General features: G+C 38.7%; 1 protein-coding gene across 16 annotated transcripts in view; it reads left to right on the plus strand.

Annotated features, from left to right (window-relative positions):
- LOC122058068 (beta-xylosidase/alpha-L-arabinofuranosidase 1-like) overlaps positions 1-18,949 on the plus strand; it is a 123,214-nt gene extending 104,265 nt beyond the window's left edge. For 7 of the 16 annotated variants that reach the window (XM_042620502.1, XM_042620499.1, XM_042620501.1 and 4 more), the window contains 7 exons: positions 15,397-16,252; positions 16,341-16,646; positions 16,755-16,924; positions 17,010-17,110; positions 17,204-17,548; positions 17,661-18,077; positions 18,186-18,949. In XM_042620502.1, coding sequence (XP_042476436.1) covers positions 15,602-16,252; positions 16,341-16,646; positions 16,755-16,924; positions 17,010-17,110; positions 17,204-17,548; positions 17,661-18,077; positions 18,186-18,823 — 2,628 coding nt within the window. In that variant the 5' untranslated portion in view covers positions 15,397-15,601 and the 3' untranslated portion in view covers positions 18,824-18,949. The remainder of the gene's footprint in view (positions 1-15,396; positions 16,253-16,340; positions 16,647-16,754; positions 16,925-17,009; positions 17,111-17,203; positions 17,549-17,660; positions 18,078-18,185) is intronic. The other 9 variants (XM_042620506.1, XM_042620508.1, XM_042620511.1 and 6 more) reach the window with 5 other exon arrangements.
- The last annotated feature ends 970 nt before the right edge of the window (positions 18,950-19,919 follow it).

Consider the following 19,919-nt stretch of genomic DNA (forward strand, 5'->3'; position numbering starts at 1 on the left):
ATTGGGGTGAAGGTAGAAGTTGGAGATGGAGGAACAGGAAGGAACAATGACGTTGAGTTTGCGGGAGGCGTTGTCCACAGAGACTTTAGTTTCCAGCAGGCAACAAAGGTCAATTTTGGAAGAGTGAATGAGGGATTTTATGGCAGATTACTTATCCAAGGAACTAAAACCTTGGATGTTCCACATGGTCTAAGGGATCATTTTGAAAGGGAGAGGTGTGGCACCAGGGGCTCAAGGGAGCCAGGGGTTGGGAAGAAGTCTTCTTCCTTCGGTGATATTCTTTGAGGGGGGAGGGGGAGGGAACCATGGGACAGGGGGTTAGAGAGGACAAATTTGGTCGTTTAGATCGGGAAGAAGCTAGATTCGAGGGGGGGAAGGTGCTAGGTGAATTTAGATGTGTTGTCGGACATAGACTGAATGGGCAAGGGCTTGGTGGCCACAATTCTATGAGAGGTGGTAGCAATAGTAATGGGAGTGACAGGCAGCCTGAGAGGGGGTGGGGAATTTTCCATCTAGATCTGATTCCTTCAAGTGTGACATAGACAGGTTTTTCGGCCTTTCCAATAAAGAGGCAAAGGTTCCAAGAAGGCAAGGAGGTAGGGCGACCTGGGAATGGAGCCCTTCACAGACCCCAGGCAGCAAAATCTTCTTTGGTGGAGAGGTGATGGTAGATGTAGACATAGCAATAGTGCCCCCAGGGGTGGCAGATAAAGTTTCATCAAAGGGAGTAACATGAGCAGCGATCGTAGGGGCAGCAGGGAGGAGTCCAGAGTTGAGGAGGGGTTGGTGATTGCGACTGGTAGGGAAGCAATTCTTGAACATTCCAAGGATGCAGCTTTAAGAGATGCAAAGGATGAAAAAATTGTAGAATCAGCAACGGGAGGAGGCTCTTGCACCGGGGGGCAGAGCGGCGATGTTCGTATCAAGTGAAAACAAAGTGGCAGCAACAGGAATACAGAGTCTAGCAGCAAACGTGGAAGTAACTAAGGAAGTAACGATACTAGTAGGATAGCGCCCAGAAATAATTGAGTGTTTGGCGAAAGGCTAGAGTTGAGAGGGGGAGTCTTAAACGACGTAACGCCCCAAATCCGAGTGGGGTAAGGGACATCACGCACCCAAGCATCAACCCTTAGGGTCACATATATTCATATAACAAAGTGACAAAATCCCAGATCACTCATAAACATAGTAGAAGCATTATATTACAAACCATTTACATACGTTGGTGGCTACAAGTCTTACTGCTTTGTACATAACAAAAATAGTTAATTCATGCAACTATTCAGTCATATACTAGAATATACAACCATTCCATCATCCATTATAGTGTTCACACAAACAAAAACTGACACACACAATCTTCAAAATAGATCTCAAAGATTTTAATATCCTAATCATGATTCTCAATGCTCAACTCCTGAAGCCGTGAATGCTTCCTCTTTAATCTCTTCATCTGTAAAATCTCAACTTATATGGTGTGAGCTTACGCTGAATGAGATGTACAAGATCTTATACACATAAGCATTCAAAAGAACGATAAATGGAATAGAGAAATAAATGATAAATCATAAAATTTCTTTCCTTAATTAGATCAGGTCTTGCCCATTAAGTGAACTACCATAGTGCACCAACTGTTGAGGGTGTCGACTTCATACATTCCTAGGCATTGAAGCCCAACATCATAGATGAGCTCTACTTCCAAGTGTTCAGGAACTATAGCCCTGGGAAACTCATCTACATAATCATTATAATAGACATGATCTACTCCCATATGTCCAAGCACCGTAGCCTTGGGGAGGACCCCTCGTCTATATAAACATCATAATAGACACTCTACTCCCATGTGTCCAGGCACCATAGCCCTAGGGGAGACCCCTCGTCTATTCTCTTTCTCTTTTAAGACCCTCATCCCGTACACAAACCCCCTACTGGATGGGGGTGGTAGCCACTGAGGTATTTAACACAATTTCATTAATCATGTATACATAATTTTCTTCTTTACATTACTTCCTTTCTTTCTTTCTCTTTCTTTTTGTTTTCATACTTTATAGACACATGACATGATGTATGAAATCATATTAGTCCATTAATCATCACAAAGCTCATAATAGATTTGTTGCACAGTCATTAATTATAAGCATAACATCACTTTATACAAGCACTTAATAATACATGGCTTTATCTATTATGTGTTGTTGTGTTAATCATTCCACTTAATAGAAACTTGATAACATATTTGTTGTCACTAATAAAATCATACAACATTCATTCATTTTCATCATATGGTATACACACTAATAATTAATTACATGGTCATGATTTCCCTCACCTTCTTCTTCCAACTGCATAACTCAGCAAACACAGCCCATAGACTCAATCGATTGAGTCTAAATTTAACCTAGGCTAAAACACTAATCCATTAGCTAACTACTAATCTATCAATTAAGATTTTTGTTTTCATTAATTAATTCTAACTAATTGAATTACTAACCACACTTTATCTTAAGTCAAATCCAGCCCATAGCCACCACCACCTTCCAACCATGTGGCTATCCCAACCTCACCACCACCTACTTAAGCATGCACATGGTGGCTGCCTCTAAAGCCACAATATAATCCATTTGTGTGCTTTGTCAAACCAAGTCAATAGCCACCTCCTCCTTGCAACCATGTGGCTGTCCAAACCTTGCCACCAACTACTTAAGCATGCATATGGTGGCTACCTAGAAAGCCACCATATAATCAACTCGCATGCTTAGTTAAACCAAGTCAATAGACACCTCCTCCTTCTAGCCATATGTCTGTCCCAACCTTGCCACCACCTACTTAAGCATGTGATGATGGCTATGCCATGTTGCCATACTTTGCCCAATAGGCTGCTGCCACCCATAACCCCATTAATTCCTCATCACTCAATATTTTAATTAATGATAATTAGCCTTAACCAATTATGATTTGCCACTTCATGCTTCACTATTCATATAAATACATTAATCCAAAAAAATAACATAAACTCATTTTAATTATTTTAAAATCATATAAATAAGAATAGATTAGGTAATGTCTCATAATATAACAATGTAATAATCATGACATATAAGTGGGATATTACAAGCGACCACAGAGATGGCACAACTGGCAGGAAGCAGGAGTGAAGCAACGAGTGCAAGAGGCGAACAGACCAAGGTAGTCGTCGGGGCGATAGTCGGCGGAGCAACATCAGTCAAAGGAGTGATCGTGGTACCTACAGAAGGAGAGGGGGGACAGGTGCTAGGGAGCTCTCGATGGGTTAGGACGAAGACCCAGGTGGGTATCTGGGGCAAGGGTGTCGGGCATGGAAATGGGCGGGTTCGTGAGGGGGTGGTTTAAGGAAGATGGAGGCGGTAATGGGCTAGGAGGGTGTGAGTGAGTGGACCGAGGATGATGGGCTTTGGAAGGCAAAGTGGAGTGGGTGGGCTTGAGGGTTGAAGAGGGAGAGGAGTTGGGCTGGGCAGGAGAGGTGGGCGAGTAGGATGGTTTAGTTCCACGCTAAAAGGAGGGTAAAGGGGCGGACAGGCTGTGGAAGAGTCTGGAGACTCGTGGAGAGAGGTTTCCTCTGAAATCCTGGAGCCGGGGGCAGCAGAGAAAGAGGCTCGAGTAGGAGAAAGAAGGGGAGGAGAGAGGGGGCTTAGCAAGGTGATCGGTGACAGGATATTGGCATGGAACAGTGTTGCTGCCAAACCCCGCTAGTCGAACCTACACAAACATAGACGACGGAGGCCCGGAGCTTTGTCCGGGGTTAGTCCTCCGACGCTCAAGTCAGGGTCGGCCGCACAGTTCAATAAGGGAGTAATGGTGAGGGACTCAGAGCTTACCTTCCCCTTTCTTCCGTGCCTTCTTGTATAGCTCTTAGGGTTTAGGGTTTTTCCCCCTTCTTCCCTCTTAGAGTCCCACTCGAATACGTCCATCCTTCTGGGGGGAATATTCCCCTCATGCAGACGACGTGATCCCGCATGATTCTGCGGGCGTGCCTCGGTGATTGCGCGTGCTCGAGTGTGAGTGGTCTCTTGGACCCTTCGTCTGGCGGTGGACACGTGTCTCAGAGGCGACACGTGTCATTGCCCCCACCGAGAGGTCAGTTTGGCTATATCAAACAGCGACAGGACGAGGGGACAAGTTGGGAGAAGGCTGAGAGGACAGCTCACCCTCTTCGCTGTCAGACAAAGAAGAGGAAAGCAAAGCGGCCAACATGTTTTGCCCGATGGACAAAGGGGAAAGGTCGGAGGGACCAATGGACGCAGGTCTAGCATAGGGATCCTCATGTTTGCCTGGGACATCCATCCAACTGCGGTGCAGGCGATTGCGCTTGGTCTTTCTCCCACGATTTGGTAAGTGTGAGATTTTCTCAATACTAAGGGGAGCTTCACCAGTTACAAGGCATTCATCAACGGCAGTATATATCTTAGGAGCATAGGCCATAGTTATGTGGCCAAACGAGTTGCAGATAGTGCAATGGTGTGAAAGCCATTCGTAATGAACCAGTTGAGTGAAGGTGAAGCCCCCATCAGTGGAAACGGTCATCGATTTTGGTTGGATTCCTTCTGCCAATTTCTCATTACAAATGCGAGCATGAGCGAGGCGATCCATGATACGCGTTCGGTGATCGGAATAAAGCGGCTACCCAATGATCGATCCCACAGTGCTTAGGCCCTGAGGGCATCAGAAGTGAGAGAGACCCAAATAGGCAGCACCTTGAAGTCGATTTTTCTGAGGCTAGTGAATTCATCCCAGAGCCTTAGAAAAATGGGTTTTGTTTTTTTCCACTAACCATGGGCCTCCTTCAAGAGCAAACTTCAGACCTTCTTCGGAGAACTTAAAGATGAACAAGCCATTGTCAAGGAGAAATGTCGAGAGGTTGTCGTTAACCCTCCATTGGTTTGATAGTGAAGCATTGACTATCGGGAAGGGAGGTCGGCTACCCAGGAAGTGGCCAATCAAGTAGTTTTTTCATTTTTCAATCTCAGGTTCCAAGGAGTTGGAAGGGCAAACACCCATCAATGCTAGAAGGAGGGACGAAGAACAGGGGTTATCCATTGCGAGAAGAGTGGGATGACAAAGAAGCAACCGCGGACCAAGTTTTGGGAGGGAGAGGAGGTGGAGGGGGAGGAGGAGGGGGACAAGGGATTTAAGTAGAGGGATGGGGCTCAGGGAGTTTCCGACGGCAGGAGAAGGGGCACTCATGGGGAGGGAGAGGTTGCATGAGAGCGAAGTGGGGGGGGGGCGGACCCATCGAGGACCTTGTTGTGTAATGTTATGAGGCCTTTGTACTATCAGAGTTCACGCCGATATATTTAACAGCAAACAACATAAGCTGGATGTTGGGGATTCTTTATTATATTAAATATATGAATAATCCTATAGAGTTTAGAATACAAGAATCATCAACCAATCATAAAAGATTAATCATGGGTGTAGTCCCTAAACCAAGAACAATAAAGTATCCCATCTTAAAATACATAACCATATAGATTTACCATATCTATAATAATCAATGGGACAACCATGACATGAACCATAAATGGGAATAAAAAAGTACCTGTGTCCCATGAACATAGATCATGAACCTCTGTCTTATGTGGTTAAACATTACTCCCATGAAGATGACAATGACGAACTACGCAAGTGGAGTCCTTCTACTGAGATCTTCTGCAGTCTCTTACTCTAGGGTTTTCTCTCTTTCTGTGCACTTGCTCTTGTGAGAAAGCCGTGCTCCCAAAATCAATAAGGCATTAAGTAAAGTAATGGCTGTAGGGACCGTCAGTATTCTATTTATAATAGAATCCCTAAAACCTTATTCCATTCTCACAATGGAAAGAGCTAGGAGTTTCCTAATCAGAGTGGGTCTATAATTGCTTGGGCCTAATGGATCAATCGGTATCAATTAAGCCCACATAAAAATCTTAACAATCTCTCACTTGGGCTACACTGATACTGATGTCTTTCCATTGGCTCCTGGCCAAATAATCCCAAGACTGAACATCACTCAAACAAACTTTGATCTAATCAATAATCTCTACTTTTGAACAATAGTAGAAAATACATCTCAATATACGGCATATAACTATCTAATGTTACAGACAATAGAAAACTATCAATCCAAATCGCTTGGAAACATATATATATATATATATAAATATATAAGGAATTGATATCATACTTGTGATCACATGAAATATACATTTCCTTATAGGTCATTTCTTGATCTAAAGATCAGCCTACCTTGAAAACCTCACAGGTAGAAAACTTTGATATTAATCAACACTTGGGCAAACCGTCATTTTCTTGAATTAATATCTTACTTTGGCATACCTCCTATGACTAACTGCCACTTTCATGAATTTAGGTTAAATACCACTATAAATCACAAACTTTGGCAAACCGCCTGTGGTTAATCACCACTACCATAGATTTATGTTAAATACTACCATAAATCATAACCTTTAGCAAATTACTTATGGTAAACCACCACTTCTTTGGACTTAGGCTAAATACAGCCATACATCACAAATTCTGACAAAATATCATAAATTACCTTGACTTATAGTCAATTACTTTAGCTAAGCACTGCTAATAAACCTTAGCAGGCACAACTTTAAACTTTGACTTTTACCGTCTTTAAACTTTGGTTGTCGCTATCATGATATATTTGGTTAAATGAGATCATAAAACTCCCACTAACAAAGCATATCAAAAACCTCAATAACACCAATGTCAGAAAACATGGCTCTTGAGTACTTTATCGATAAACTTGGGTGACACCACCTTTGGGCAAATGTCACTTTTACCTTAGGAAATGCACAATTGAACTGAATGTACCACTTTGGTGGGTTTCATTCATTCCTATCATGTTTTCCACATTTGAGATGAATATATGTACAAAAGTGTATGCTTTAGTGTGTTTCTCAATCAACTAAGGACAACACAAACAAATAAAACATAAATTGACATAAATAATTTAGAGAACAAGATTTAAGACAAAATCATTTCAAAATTGCTCCAAAATCATTATAAACTTAATAGGGTAAAAAAATTGTTCATATATCCCTTCAGTTGTGCTTTGATCAGCAACAACACCTGTTTGGATTCCTTGAGAGTTAAAACCAGATCAAGTAACCTAAAAATCTTAGATATGAATCACACACATCAAATAACCAGGCTATAAAATTTAATATGTACATCTAACAGATAAACTGCACAATAAATGTACATCTAGTAGATAAAACACACAAGAGTCACAACCGTAACTACATTCCTATCATTTGGGCTAAGAATGTACTGGTCTTCTTGTAAATCCAAATTTACTGTGAAAATACAATTACTTTTATCACATATGGGCTTAGAAACCTCTAATTGGAAAAACTATGAAAGAATAGGATGTGCCACTTTGGTGGATTCCATCCAATCCTTTCATAGCTTCCTAGAAATATACTGTGCAGCATAAAATGTGCGGAAGCTCACACCCAGTTTAATTCTAACATATTTGTCCATCATATGGTGTTTCAAACAAAACATACAAGTACAAAATGATATGAATATGAATTTACTATATATTTCAACCATAAATAATTCTTCAATATCATGATAATAATAAATCAATGCAAAACTCAAAATAGTTCTTTTGCATAAAAACAATATAGTACACTGAATTTATTCTCCCACTAGCAACCTAGTATACTGACCTTCTACTAGTAACATCCTCCCACTAGCAACCTAATATATCGAATTTTTCCTCCTAGTGGTCGAGCCACATAAAATAGCTTTAGATCTATACTTTTATCCTCCCACTTGGTTCGACCAGTCATAAATTAATCCATTTATTGGATAACAATTCGTTAAATGTGACATACATATAAACTTGTTCACATAAGCCCAAAAAATAAAAGAAAACCAAACATTTATCAATTAATGTTCATAAATAGGTTTTCAAAGAACAGTGACAGTGTTTCAGAACTTGGTATTGGATTGATCAAAACCGATACTAATCCAACCCAGCCAATCCGAATTGATCTAATCGGAATACAAAAATAACACAATAAATAAACCTATAACCTCTAGTCATAGTCATGAAACACTCATCCACCTTATTGCCATTGATCAACTGTCCAATACCTTTTAGGGCAAAAATATTTGCTTTAAAAGTATAATACCAAACTATTGATTTGGTTTTCCTGGTATAGAAAACTAGCTCTTTGAGGCATATGTAGACCTCCATATTCTCAAGCCACTTTTAAAGACATTCAGTTTAATGGTTCAACTCAAGGAAGAATAATCCATTCAATATTTAATTAATGTATATAACATCAATAAAATCAAAACCAATATTACATCACCAACCATAGCCAGAGTGTCAACCGAACTACATTCTCAACCTTTGGGTTTGGAATGCACTGGCCTACTCAAAAACAACAATGACCGTGGGAGCTCTTCAACTTCAAAAATTACTGTCACTTTTTGATCAATAGCAACTTCTAGGTTAAGGTCTGCTCAAAGTACACTTGCATTTATGCTTATCTTTGATAATGTCGCATTTGGGCTAACATTACCTAATTCTTGCCAACAATTTTCTATGTCTTTGAAAATAAGACAAAACCTTTGAGTTGCAAACGTATTACAGGAATCTTAGATTTTACCACTTTGGTGGGTTCCATCAATTCCACTGCAATAGCTTACAACTACACCTGACAGCTTAAATTTGTGAGTTATTTAAACATGAACTAAATATCATTTAAATGTAAAAGAACAAGCATATAACTAAAAAAATAAATAAATAAACATTATAATATTCAATTATCAATTACTTCAAGAGTGTCAACCGGAACTACGTTCCTGACCTTTGGGTCTGAAACATATTGGTCCACTCAAGTTTCTGTGGATGGATAGCATCTTCTAGGTTGAGAAATCCCTATTCTGTTTTTCACTTACTTTAACTTTAATCTTTCTGTGATAATGTCACATTTGGGTGAACATTAGCAACCTTGCTACCAACCCTTATTTTCTGTCTTTTCAAACAAAGAAGATCTTTGATTTGTATTCTATTACAATAAGGTTGAATTTTACTACTCTGGTGGATTCTATCCAATCTTATTGCAATAGTCTACAAATTCATTCCGATAGTTAAAAGTGAGATTGTTTAAGTATGAATAAAAATATTCATAGACAAAAGCATGAACTATATTACCAAGAATAAACAAGTTCATATTCTGATATGCAAGTAATGTATGAGTTGATTTTCTTTTATTTCTTCCAATTAATAGGAAAATTATAAAGAATCATTAACCACCCATACTTGTAACTTATACAAAACAAACCATAAAAGTTGATCAAAACTAGGCTCATAATATATCAAAACGAAGAGCATGAAAAACTGGACTCAACGCAAAAAATTAGGGTGAAAAATTCTTCACCGTTTGCCTGTACGAGCCATTTAAAGTTGCAGAAGAAAAATGGATCAAAATCAATCTAGTTTTCCAAACCAACTGGTTCGGCCAAGCGGTCTAATCCAGTTCGGGCATATTGGTTCCGGGTCAAAATCCGGGTAAATTAGTCAACGACCTGGTCAACCTTTGACTGAGTCAAATAGAGTTGGTCATGAGTTGACCCACTGCACCTCGGGTCAACTCGATAGGGTTTCTGAGGTGACCCGGCGATGACTCGCCGCCTTTTTTTTTTTTTTTTTTTTAATTGAAAAAAAAATAATTTTTTCTCTCTCCTCCGTTAGCCGATTTCTAACGGTGCGTGCCGATGCATCCAGAGGTTTTCAGTGACTTGCGGCATACCTCCGCGACCGTATTTTCATGCTCATCAACTTTCGTGAAGAAAGTTTTCTCATACGTGATCTTTAAGTAATGCTAAAATTATGATTTTCATGATTTGAGACACAAACCCTATACAAAATCAATTTTCCTTGATTATAACACTATAAGGCTTGGTTCTGATACCAAATATTGGGGATTATTTACTATATTAAACATATGAATAACCCTATAGTGTTTAGAATACAAGAATCATCAACCAATCATAAAAGATTAATCATGGGTGTAGTCCCTAAACCAAGAACAATAAAGTATCCCATCTTAAAATACATAACCATATAGATTTACCATATCTATAATAATCAATGGGACAATCATGACATAAACCATAAATGAGAATAAAGAAGTACCTGTGTCCCATGAACATAGATCATGAACCTCTGTCCCATGTGGTTAAACATTACTCCCATGAAGATGACAATGAACTACGCAAGTGGAGTCCTTCTACTGAGATCTTCTGCAGCCTCTTACTCTAGGGTTTTCTCTCTTTCTGTGCACTTGCTCTTGTGAGAAAGGCGTGCTCCCAAAACCAATAAGGCATTAAGTAAAGTAATGGGTGCAGGGACCGTCAGTATTCTATTTATAATAGAATCCCTAAAACCCTATTCCATTCTCACAATGAAAAGAACTAGGAGTTTCCTAATCAGAGTGGATCTATAATTGCTTGGGCCCAATGGATCAATCGGTATCAATTAAGCCCACATAAAAATTCTAACACTGGAAAGAATTGGTAGTCTTGAAAATGAGAAAACAAGTCCATGGATCGAGTTACTTGTCAACAGTGAAAAAGAGCTAAGAGAGAGGATTGTGGGCTTTAGTTTTGCTGCTGTTTTAGGTCATGGAGCTTGTTCAGCTGCAAATATTTCCACAGCAAGATATTGGCTCCCAGTTAGTGTTGCACTGGTTTTTAATGATAGGAGACTGGACACAGAATCAACTTAAAGTCCTGAGCTCAGAAATTGAAGAGTTGCATGGAAGGTACTCCTTACTTCCCAGTTCCCCCTTCTATTCAGTTCTAGTAATCTTCCTTTTTTTTTTTGAGGGTGGGGGGGTGGAGTTGGTGGGCGTGGTGTAGATATTTTTCATTGCAACTTACATTATTGAATTCTCTTAGAAATATTTTCTTCATTGAGTCTTCGCATTATTTAGTCATGGAAATAATAAATTTGGATGAGGATAGATCTCTAGGTGTGGTTATCATAACTAACAAGGGCAGCCAACAAGTGAGTATCATAAGAATGAAAATAGGAAAATCCCTTCCCACTCTGAAATGCTCTCTTTACACTCATATAATGACATGAGCACTAAGGCTCTCTTTGGTACGGTTTTGAGAATCTTTCAGGGGGTGATTCCAATTTCGGAAGGTGTTTTGTATGATTTTCTTCTTTCTTTGGTGAAATTGTTTTGTATGATTTTGTACCTTATTTATGTGAAATTGAAATCAATTTCATTAGAAATCCTAAAATATCTGAGGAGCTATTTCACCTATTTCGGAAGAAATCCATTCAACTATTTCATGCTGTACACTTCAATATCAACAAACAACATGTCGTGACCAGCTAAAGAAAACAATAGGGTGGTGGTATATTAGCAACAAGCAAGAAGTCGGATGCATTAACCCGTTCCTAGCAAGAAAAGGCCTACCGCTGGATAAATGGGCTAATGCACCCATGCAACCAAGCAACGTCTGATTTAAGACCACCATTGCCTTGACTCTGTTAGGGGCACATACGTTTTCCTGAATATGTGCTTATAATGAAGGTAAAAAGGTCATTTAACATTTGTATTAAATGAAACCAATACAAGCCTCTCTCTCCTGAAACCAACCACTTGGTCGTTGAGCAATTGAAGAAAATTTCTCTTTTATGGTGAGTTAGGGCTTCTCTTACGTTTTGTTTTTAGATAAGTCATTCCAACTCTTAATTTCCTGATCTTATAGGAGTCCAAGGAGCCATTGTTGGAGAGAACAACAGATCTTTTCAATGTGGAGTCATCCGCCCTTTACTCTCCATTCAGTTACGATCTTTTAACCTATTATTTAGGGATGTGGATGAGGTCATCTGTCCATATCATTAATATCTCCCGTTTGGCCACGGTGTAGATTGAGCTTGCAAGATGGGGGCACAATTGGTTTAAAGCTGGTCCAAAACTTGGGCCATCTTTCAGCCCATTGAGCCGGCCTTTTGTGAAGCCTTGTTTCTCCATCGATCAGCAAATCTAGCCCCCAGATTTTGTCTCTAAGTTGTCCTAGTCAGCATGCCAATTGGTGGAAAGTATTTCATCCTTCTAGAAGATCCCATTTCATCCACACGAAGAGATTTGTTTCCTTTTTCAATATAAGAGTTTGTTATCAGGAAAAAATAAGTGTGAAATTATAGGGGCATTCTTGGATAATTTTATACCTCTGAATAAACTGAGCTCTCTATGAGTTGTGAGAAAGCAGGAAAGACCTTCCATTACCACAATAAAAAGAAAAGGACTCAATGGGCAGCCCTGTCTAATACCTCAAGATGGTTCAAAAGGGTTGAAAGAAATTCCATGCATTTTGATGGAGAAAGAGGAGGAACTAATTAAGAGACTTGTCAGGTGCCCCCATTTGTCACCAAAACCAAGAAAATAAAAAATAGCTCTCAAATAACCACATTCAAGTTTATCATAAACATTAACCATATCTAGTTTGATAGCTACAAACCAGACTTACCCTTCTTTCGACGAAGGGAGTGGAAAATTTCTTGAGCAATGAAAATATTATCTGTCTTCCAGGAACAAAGGCAGCTTGGCAAAGGGAGATAAATTTGTGGAGATGACATTTGAATCTGGTGGCCAAGATTTTGGCAATAATCTTGTAAGTGACATTGCATAGGCTAATTGGTTAGAATTCACCCACAAAGAAGGCATGATCATTTTTTAGAACTAGGCAAAATAGTGTATGATCAATCCTAGGGGGTGGGTAATTTTCTCTTAAGAACGTTGAGGCAAAAGCACAAATGTTGGGCATACCAACTCCCAGAAGTTTTTGAAAAAAGTTGCTTGAAAGTCATCAGGTCCAAGTGCTTTGAAGGCACCAATGGAAAATAAAGCGATATACTTCATCAAAAGAGAAGATTTGGGTGAGGTACATGGCATCAAAGTTATGAAGGGAAGGAAATAGGAATTCCATTAAAGAGGGAGGAAGGGAGTTAGAGGTTGTGAATATCTCTGATTAAAAACAAAGCAAATTCATTGGCCATGAGTCAGGGATAGTTATTCTCTCACCAGAAGAAGAGAGAAGAAATTAATCTTCCTAATGGTAAATGTTAAATGGAATCAGATGGTAAAAATTGAGGATTTGGTTCCTCTCCAATAAATTGGGTGTCCAATTAGTGATCCAAGGGCTAGGAGGATCTGGGGATACGTGCATATCTGGGGTCCTGCCGGCCCTTGGAGAGGATCTTTTTCCAAAAATTGAAGGTCTATGGAAAATCATAATCCCCAAAAAAAAGGATCATTTTGAAACTTTTTTTCCTTGACAATTTGTAATGGGCCTAGTTTCCCTTCACCGACTGTGAAAAGATTTCCTAACTTCTTTGTGGTCAAATCAAACTCCAAGGGGCATGACCGACTTCGTACATTTGACCATAGAAAAAATTTGTCCATTGGTAATATAGCCATAAAACGTTCTGAGTTTGTGACTTCTTAGCTTTCCAATTTCGCATCATCCTATATTCTTCTTGTTAATAAACAATTTTTTGAATAATACTCAGAGCAATCACCACAAAGTATACAAATTTGAATATAAACTTAAAAAAAAAAAATTTCTTTCAAATATCCGTTTCCAATCTATAATCAACACCGGACCTGATATAGCAAAACTCCATATATGATCCATTTAGTTTAATAGGACACCTCATATCCTAATCCACTCTTTATATTGGCAATTATTCAGATCTGAAAACATATAGTAATTGGTCTTAAAGGAGGGGATAAGTGAGTTTTACAAGGAAGAAGATATATAGAGAAGGCAAAAAGAAAGAAAAAGAAAAAACAATGATGATTTGAGTCCCTTGGATGGATATATTCTATGGACACTGTTGTCACGTAGCTGGTGGATGGGGTGAATTTCTTTCTTACAAAATAATAATAATAATAGATAAGTTTTTCTTGTGGGGGAATGTGTTTTCTGTACGTGCTCTCATTGGGAGCACACGAGGAAACATCATTTTTTATTTCTTGGAGATGGGCCAGTCATTTCGCCTCCCCCCCCCCAGAAAAAAAGCCTAGGCGTAGGGACCACGCTCTCTACAAAAACCATTTTTCCAAAATGGGGAAGTGTTTCCTGTAGGGGAGTGTGGAACATGCCCACACTCGAGGGCCAATGAGAACGCACGAGAAATCATCATAAATGGCCGAGTTTCTATGTTGACTCATTTCTCTGATCCATGTCTCTCATCGAATGAGAATTTTGTCTTCATCTAAACCCCTTAATTATCATTAACTATAATGATCTTCTTATGCTTGGTAGATAGAAGGGACAGAGATTAATTTTCACTTAAGAGTCTTTAGTCTGTAGTTTATTCTATATTTCATCTTTATAAGCCAAAAATTTTCAAAAATTGAAATGCATTATTCATCAGGTGAAGACCAAGGTCATGCTCCATCAATTGATAAAATAATCAATTCGGGCTTGTAAATGGTCTCGACCGTGGGGTGACCATCGGGCTAAACCCTTGCGTTGAGAAGAAGCGATCATAGTCAGGCCGAGCTTGCGCTAGACATATTTATTAAATGAACCGAGTCAGTTTGGGCTTTAATCAATTGGGCTCTATCAAGCCTATTGGTGCGAGCCTGGAAAATTGACACAAAAAATTAAATAATTTGGGATAATGAGGTGTGCATTGCATGTTGGACATTATGAAAATACTCCTATCCATTGATGATGAATCAAAGGAAAGATACACTTGATTTCCTACTTAAGCTGGAGTACCCTTGAGCTAGACATATTTATTAAATGGGTTGAATCAGTTTGTGCTTTAATTAATCGGGCTCGGTCAGGCCTATTAGTGCGAGCCTAGAATTGACCAAAAAAAAAAAATTAATAATAATAATAATTTAGGATAATGTGAACATTTATGAAGATAGTCCTATCCGTTGATGATCAATCAATGGAAGGATGCACTAGATTTCCTACTTAAGCTGAAATACGCTCACAACTAGATCATGCATACTATATAGCAGCTGTGCACACGGATCATTTCAAGTTAACTAAACCCCATACGTAATCTTCTCCTAAATGACATCAGTCCTTGAACCGGTCAGACTGGCTGGTTTGCTTTAAGTTGAACCAGAAACCTTCTTCACTGGTGACTAGAGCATCATTGTAGGTACTTGCCAGTAGATTGATATATTTTCTGCTTAATCCAGGACTATATCATATTTAAAATTATACGAATACAGTAAATTCCATTGGCCCATTGTAGCCATAATAGTAAGACTGACTCTTGTCCATTTCATCTTTCATATGAGCATGCTGACTCCCTATCCTTTTGTGCACGTGATTTTCATGCAGGTTCAATTAAGAAAGAATGGTTCATCACCACCATGAATGGTATAGAGGATTTTGCAAATTTCCATTCTTTATTCTTCTTTCTATGTTTATTTCTTTCAATATTTATCATATCTTCTTATCCAAAAGATTTTTTGTCATATCTTTGTCAGCCTTCCTTTTTTATTTATTTTTTCCTATTTACAGATCTTATTTTTTACCCATTTAAATGAAAGTATCAACAGTCTCTCTCACACTCACTTTATCCTCAAAAGTGTCTGGTTGTTTCTCTCTCAAGAAATCAATCTTAATTTCTAGTGTGTTCTCTGCACTCATTGTGTCCTATCCATCTTTTCCAACACAGCTTTTATATACTCATAAGAGTATAAGAATGGGGAAGGTAGAATTCATTTTCATTTGCTTGGTTTTCTTTCTTCATTCAGTAGGTGCTACAAGAAGTCTCCCTATATCTTCTTTACTAGCATCAACCTCAACTCCATCTCCTTCTTCAGCTTCAAATGGACCTCAAAGCAACGCTAACTTCAGTTATGTTTGTGATCCAATTCGATTTAAGGCCTTAGGGCTGGATGTGTCTAATTTTTCATTCTGTGATAAGTCACTTTCCTATACTGTTAGGGTTAAGGATTTGATTGATAGGATGACACTAGCAGAGAAGGGAGGACAACTTGGAAATTTTGCTTTTGGGGTCCCTCAGTTAGGGTTGCCTAAGTATGATTGGTGGTCTGAAGCTCTCCATGGTGTCTCTAACTTTGGGGGTGGTGTTCACTTTGATCAAACTGTTCCTTCTGCAACTAACTTCCCAGCTGTCATTCTATTGGCAGCATCTTTCAATCAGTCCCTTTGGAAGAATGCAGGCCAGGTAACACATTTGTCTCTTAACCCACCAAAAAAATTTCATTTGTCTCTTATGGTTGTGCCTTTGATATGTTATACATACATTATTTCAGATTGTTTCAACAGAAGCAAGAGCTATGTACAATTTAGGACGTGCAGGTTTGACTTATTGGAGTCCAACTATCAATGTAGTAAGAGACCCTAGATGGGGAAGAATCACTGAAACACCAGGTGAAGATCCTTTTGTTGTTGGTACTTATGCTGTAAACTATGTGAGAGGTTTGCAAGATATTGAAGGTGAGGAGACTCCCAAAGACTTGAAATCTAGGCCACTCAAGGTTTCTGCATGTTGTAAGCACTACACAGCTTATGATGTGGATCATTGGCAGGGAGTTGATCGTATGTCTTTTGATGCCAAGGTATCTGAATTCTCAAATTTTTCTTCAACTATGTATATATTATCTATGTATATATTATTGTTACATCTATTAAAGTCTTACGGTCTTCCTTTTTTTAATGTTCTCAAGGTTTCTGAACAAGACATAGTGGAAACATTTTCTCGTCCCTTTGAGATGTGTGTTCGAGAAGGGGATGCTAGTAGTGTCATGTGTTCTTATAATCGTGTTAATGGTATACCCACCTGTGCCGATCCAAAGCTTCTGAAACAGACCATAAGAGATGAATGGGGTCTGAATGGGTATTAAAACTCTCTCTCTCTCTCTCTCTCTCTCTCTCTTACCCTGCTCTCATTTTTCATCTGTTCTGTTTGGTTTCTTCTATAGGTATATTGTCTCAGATTGTGATTCAATTGAGACGCTGGTTGATAAACATAAATGGTTAGGTTTTGGCTATGAGGAAGCTGTTGCACAAGTGCTAAAAGCAGGTATAGTTTTTAATTAGCTTAAATTACATTATAATTTGATACTTATAATTTTTTATTGCATGTTTTATTTATTTTTATTTTTTTCTTTTTCAGGACTTGATTTGGACTGTGGAGTTTCATACACCAAAAACCTTGAGAGTTCAACATTGAATGGCAAAATTAGAGAAGCAGACATAGACAAGGCTTTAAACAATGTCTATGTTGTGCTTATGAGGCTTGGTTTCTTTGATGGCTCCAATCCTTCCTTGACATCTCTTGGGAAAGAGAGTATCTGTTCTAATGAACATATAGAGTTGTCTGCTGAGGGTGCACGGGAAGGAATTGTCTTGCTTAAGAATCAAAACTCTACATTGCCTTTGAACAATTTGAATTTCAAGAATATTGCATTGATAGGACCACATGCAAATGCTACATCCGACATGCTAGGAACCTACATAGGTATGTAGAACAGTTAGACTAGTCTATAAATGATTCCAGCTAGTAAACAAAGTTTTTTTTTTTTTTTTTTGCTGGGAGATTAACAAATTATCTTTATTGTGAACAATTTTAGGTGTTCCATGTAAGGTGACCTCTCCTTTTGTTGGTTTCTCTGCATTTGCAAGTGTGACATATTCAATGGGATGTACTAATGTTCAATGCCAAAATGATAGCATGATATATCCAGCCATGGAAGTTGCTAAGAATGCAGATGCTACCATTATTGTGGCTGGGTTAAATACACAGATTGAGAATGAGGGTTTGGATAGAATGGACTTGAACCTTCCTGGTTATCAAAATCAGTTAATCAAACAAGTTGCTGGAGTCTCCAAAGGTCCAGTTATTCTTGTTATCATGTCTGCTGGTGGTGTTGATATTTCTTTTGCTAAGCAAAATGATTCCAAAATAAGTTCCATAGTTTGGGCCGGTTATCCTGGTGAGGAAGGTGGTCGTGCCATCGCCGAAGTTGTCTTTGGAAAATATAATCCTGGTAATTTTTACTTGAAAATTGATTAATATTTCAAGTTATTCTAGATTACTATTCTGAGTTGTCTCTTAATGTTCTTATAATTTTGCTTTTTGTTTGTTTGTTCATCAGGAGGAAAGTTACCAATTACATGGCATGAAAATGGCTACATTGCCAATCTGCCCATGACATCCATGCCATTGAGGCCAGTTGATGAATTGGGCTACCCAGGAAGGACTTACAAGTTCTTCAATGGCTCTACTGTGTATCCATTTGGTTATGGTCTCAGCTACACCCAATTCAACTATAAGATACGCACCGCTCCAAGTCCTCTCCATATTACATTGAACAAGAGCCAGCATTGCCGTCGCCTCAGCTATGGCAATGATGTGGGCAGACCATTGTGTGAAGCTGTTCTCATTGATGATTTGAACTGTTCCAAGTTGGAGTTTGGTTTTGAGATTGAAGTCCAAAATGTAGGGAAAATGGATGGTAGTGATGTTCTCATCATATACTCAGTTCCTCCTGCCGGCATTAAAGGTACTCATTCTAAGCAAGTGATTGGGTTCCAGAGGGTCATTGTGCCTGCTGGCCAGAGCAAGAATTTAAAATTTGTGTTCAATGCTTGCAAGAGCTTGATGGCAGTTGAGAAGAGTAGTTACACTTTGCTTCCATCTGGTGGGCACATGATCATGGTAGGAGATGGATCAGCAGCTTCTTTTACTCTTCAAGTTGGTCTCCATCCAACTGCTGTAGAAAGGATCAAGTGATGCTTTTAGCCTTCTATTTTATGTACTTCATTTTTTTTCAATTGAGAAATTTCAAATTTTCCAATGTTTCCATATAGGTGTTGTTATCAATTTAATGGCGATAAAAGATTGAGCTGTTTCATGAAATCAGAGTTTTTGATCTAGTGGTTCTTTTAATTCTTTACACTCTCCCTAAAATGCGACTATAATTCTGGTCCTTCTAGGCATAACTATGCCTGATGAAGTATAACCTTTCACTATATGCCACTTGGGATTATATGGGTTAGTTTATGTGTTTAAGGGGCGTGCTTAGTCCAATAGTAAAGGTGTGAATGGTGGTCAAATGGTCGAAACATCCTCTTGGCATTCTCAGGGTAAGACTGCGGAGTTCTCGCCCCTCCCCGACCTCACACATGGTGGAGCCTCATGCACCGGGGTACGCCCTTCCAATCTAAGCAAAGAAAGTTGCTCAACCTATAATTCAAAGTTTTTAGTAAAATTACAAAAGTGGCATCTTCTTGCAATTTTAGCTATTTCTTTTTCTTGCTAAAATATCATTTGTATAATATATATGAAGTACTTCCTCTACTTATTTCAAACTCAAATTGTATCACTGAATGCTTGTATGATCCTCTATCACATGGATTGATACATATGTGGCAAATATTTAACTGTTATAGTTTACTAAACATAGTTTTTGTTTTTAACCTGAATATTAGTTGGGACCCAAGCGAGCCCATAGGATTTTATTAAGAAAATCGAACAGAAAAAAAAAAAAAAAAAAATGCAAGGGGGGGACAAACCCACCATACCCCAAACCAAACTGAGATCACTCTCACACATGAATAAAACAAAACCCTAGCCCAAAGCAAATTACATTATGGAAATAGGCAACCCCGCCTTGTCTTCTTTGAGAACACACTTGAAATCACTAGGAAACTGGTGATCATGATTGAAAATGTGTTGAAAGATGAGCATATCAAATTTGTCAACCAATCCACAACTCTGTTACACTTCCAGAAGGAGAACTAAATACGAGCACAATGAGAGTCAAAAGGATAATGCCTTTTGAAAACATTACCAGTGACCCAAAGATCACATAATATGTTGGACACAA

The sequence above is a fragment of the Macadamia integrifolia genome, chromosome 12 (genome assembly GCF_013358625.1).
Source record: "Macadamia integrifolia cultivar HAES 741 chromosome 12, SCU_Mint_v3, whole genome shotgun sequence".
NCBI classification, from domain to species: domain Eukaryota; kingdom Viridiplantae; phylum Streptophyta; class Magnoliopsida; order Proteales; family Proteaceae; genus Macadamia; species Macadamia integrifolia.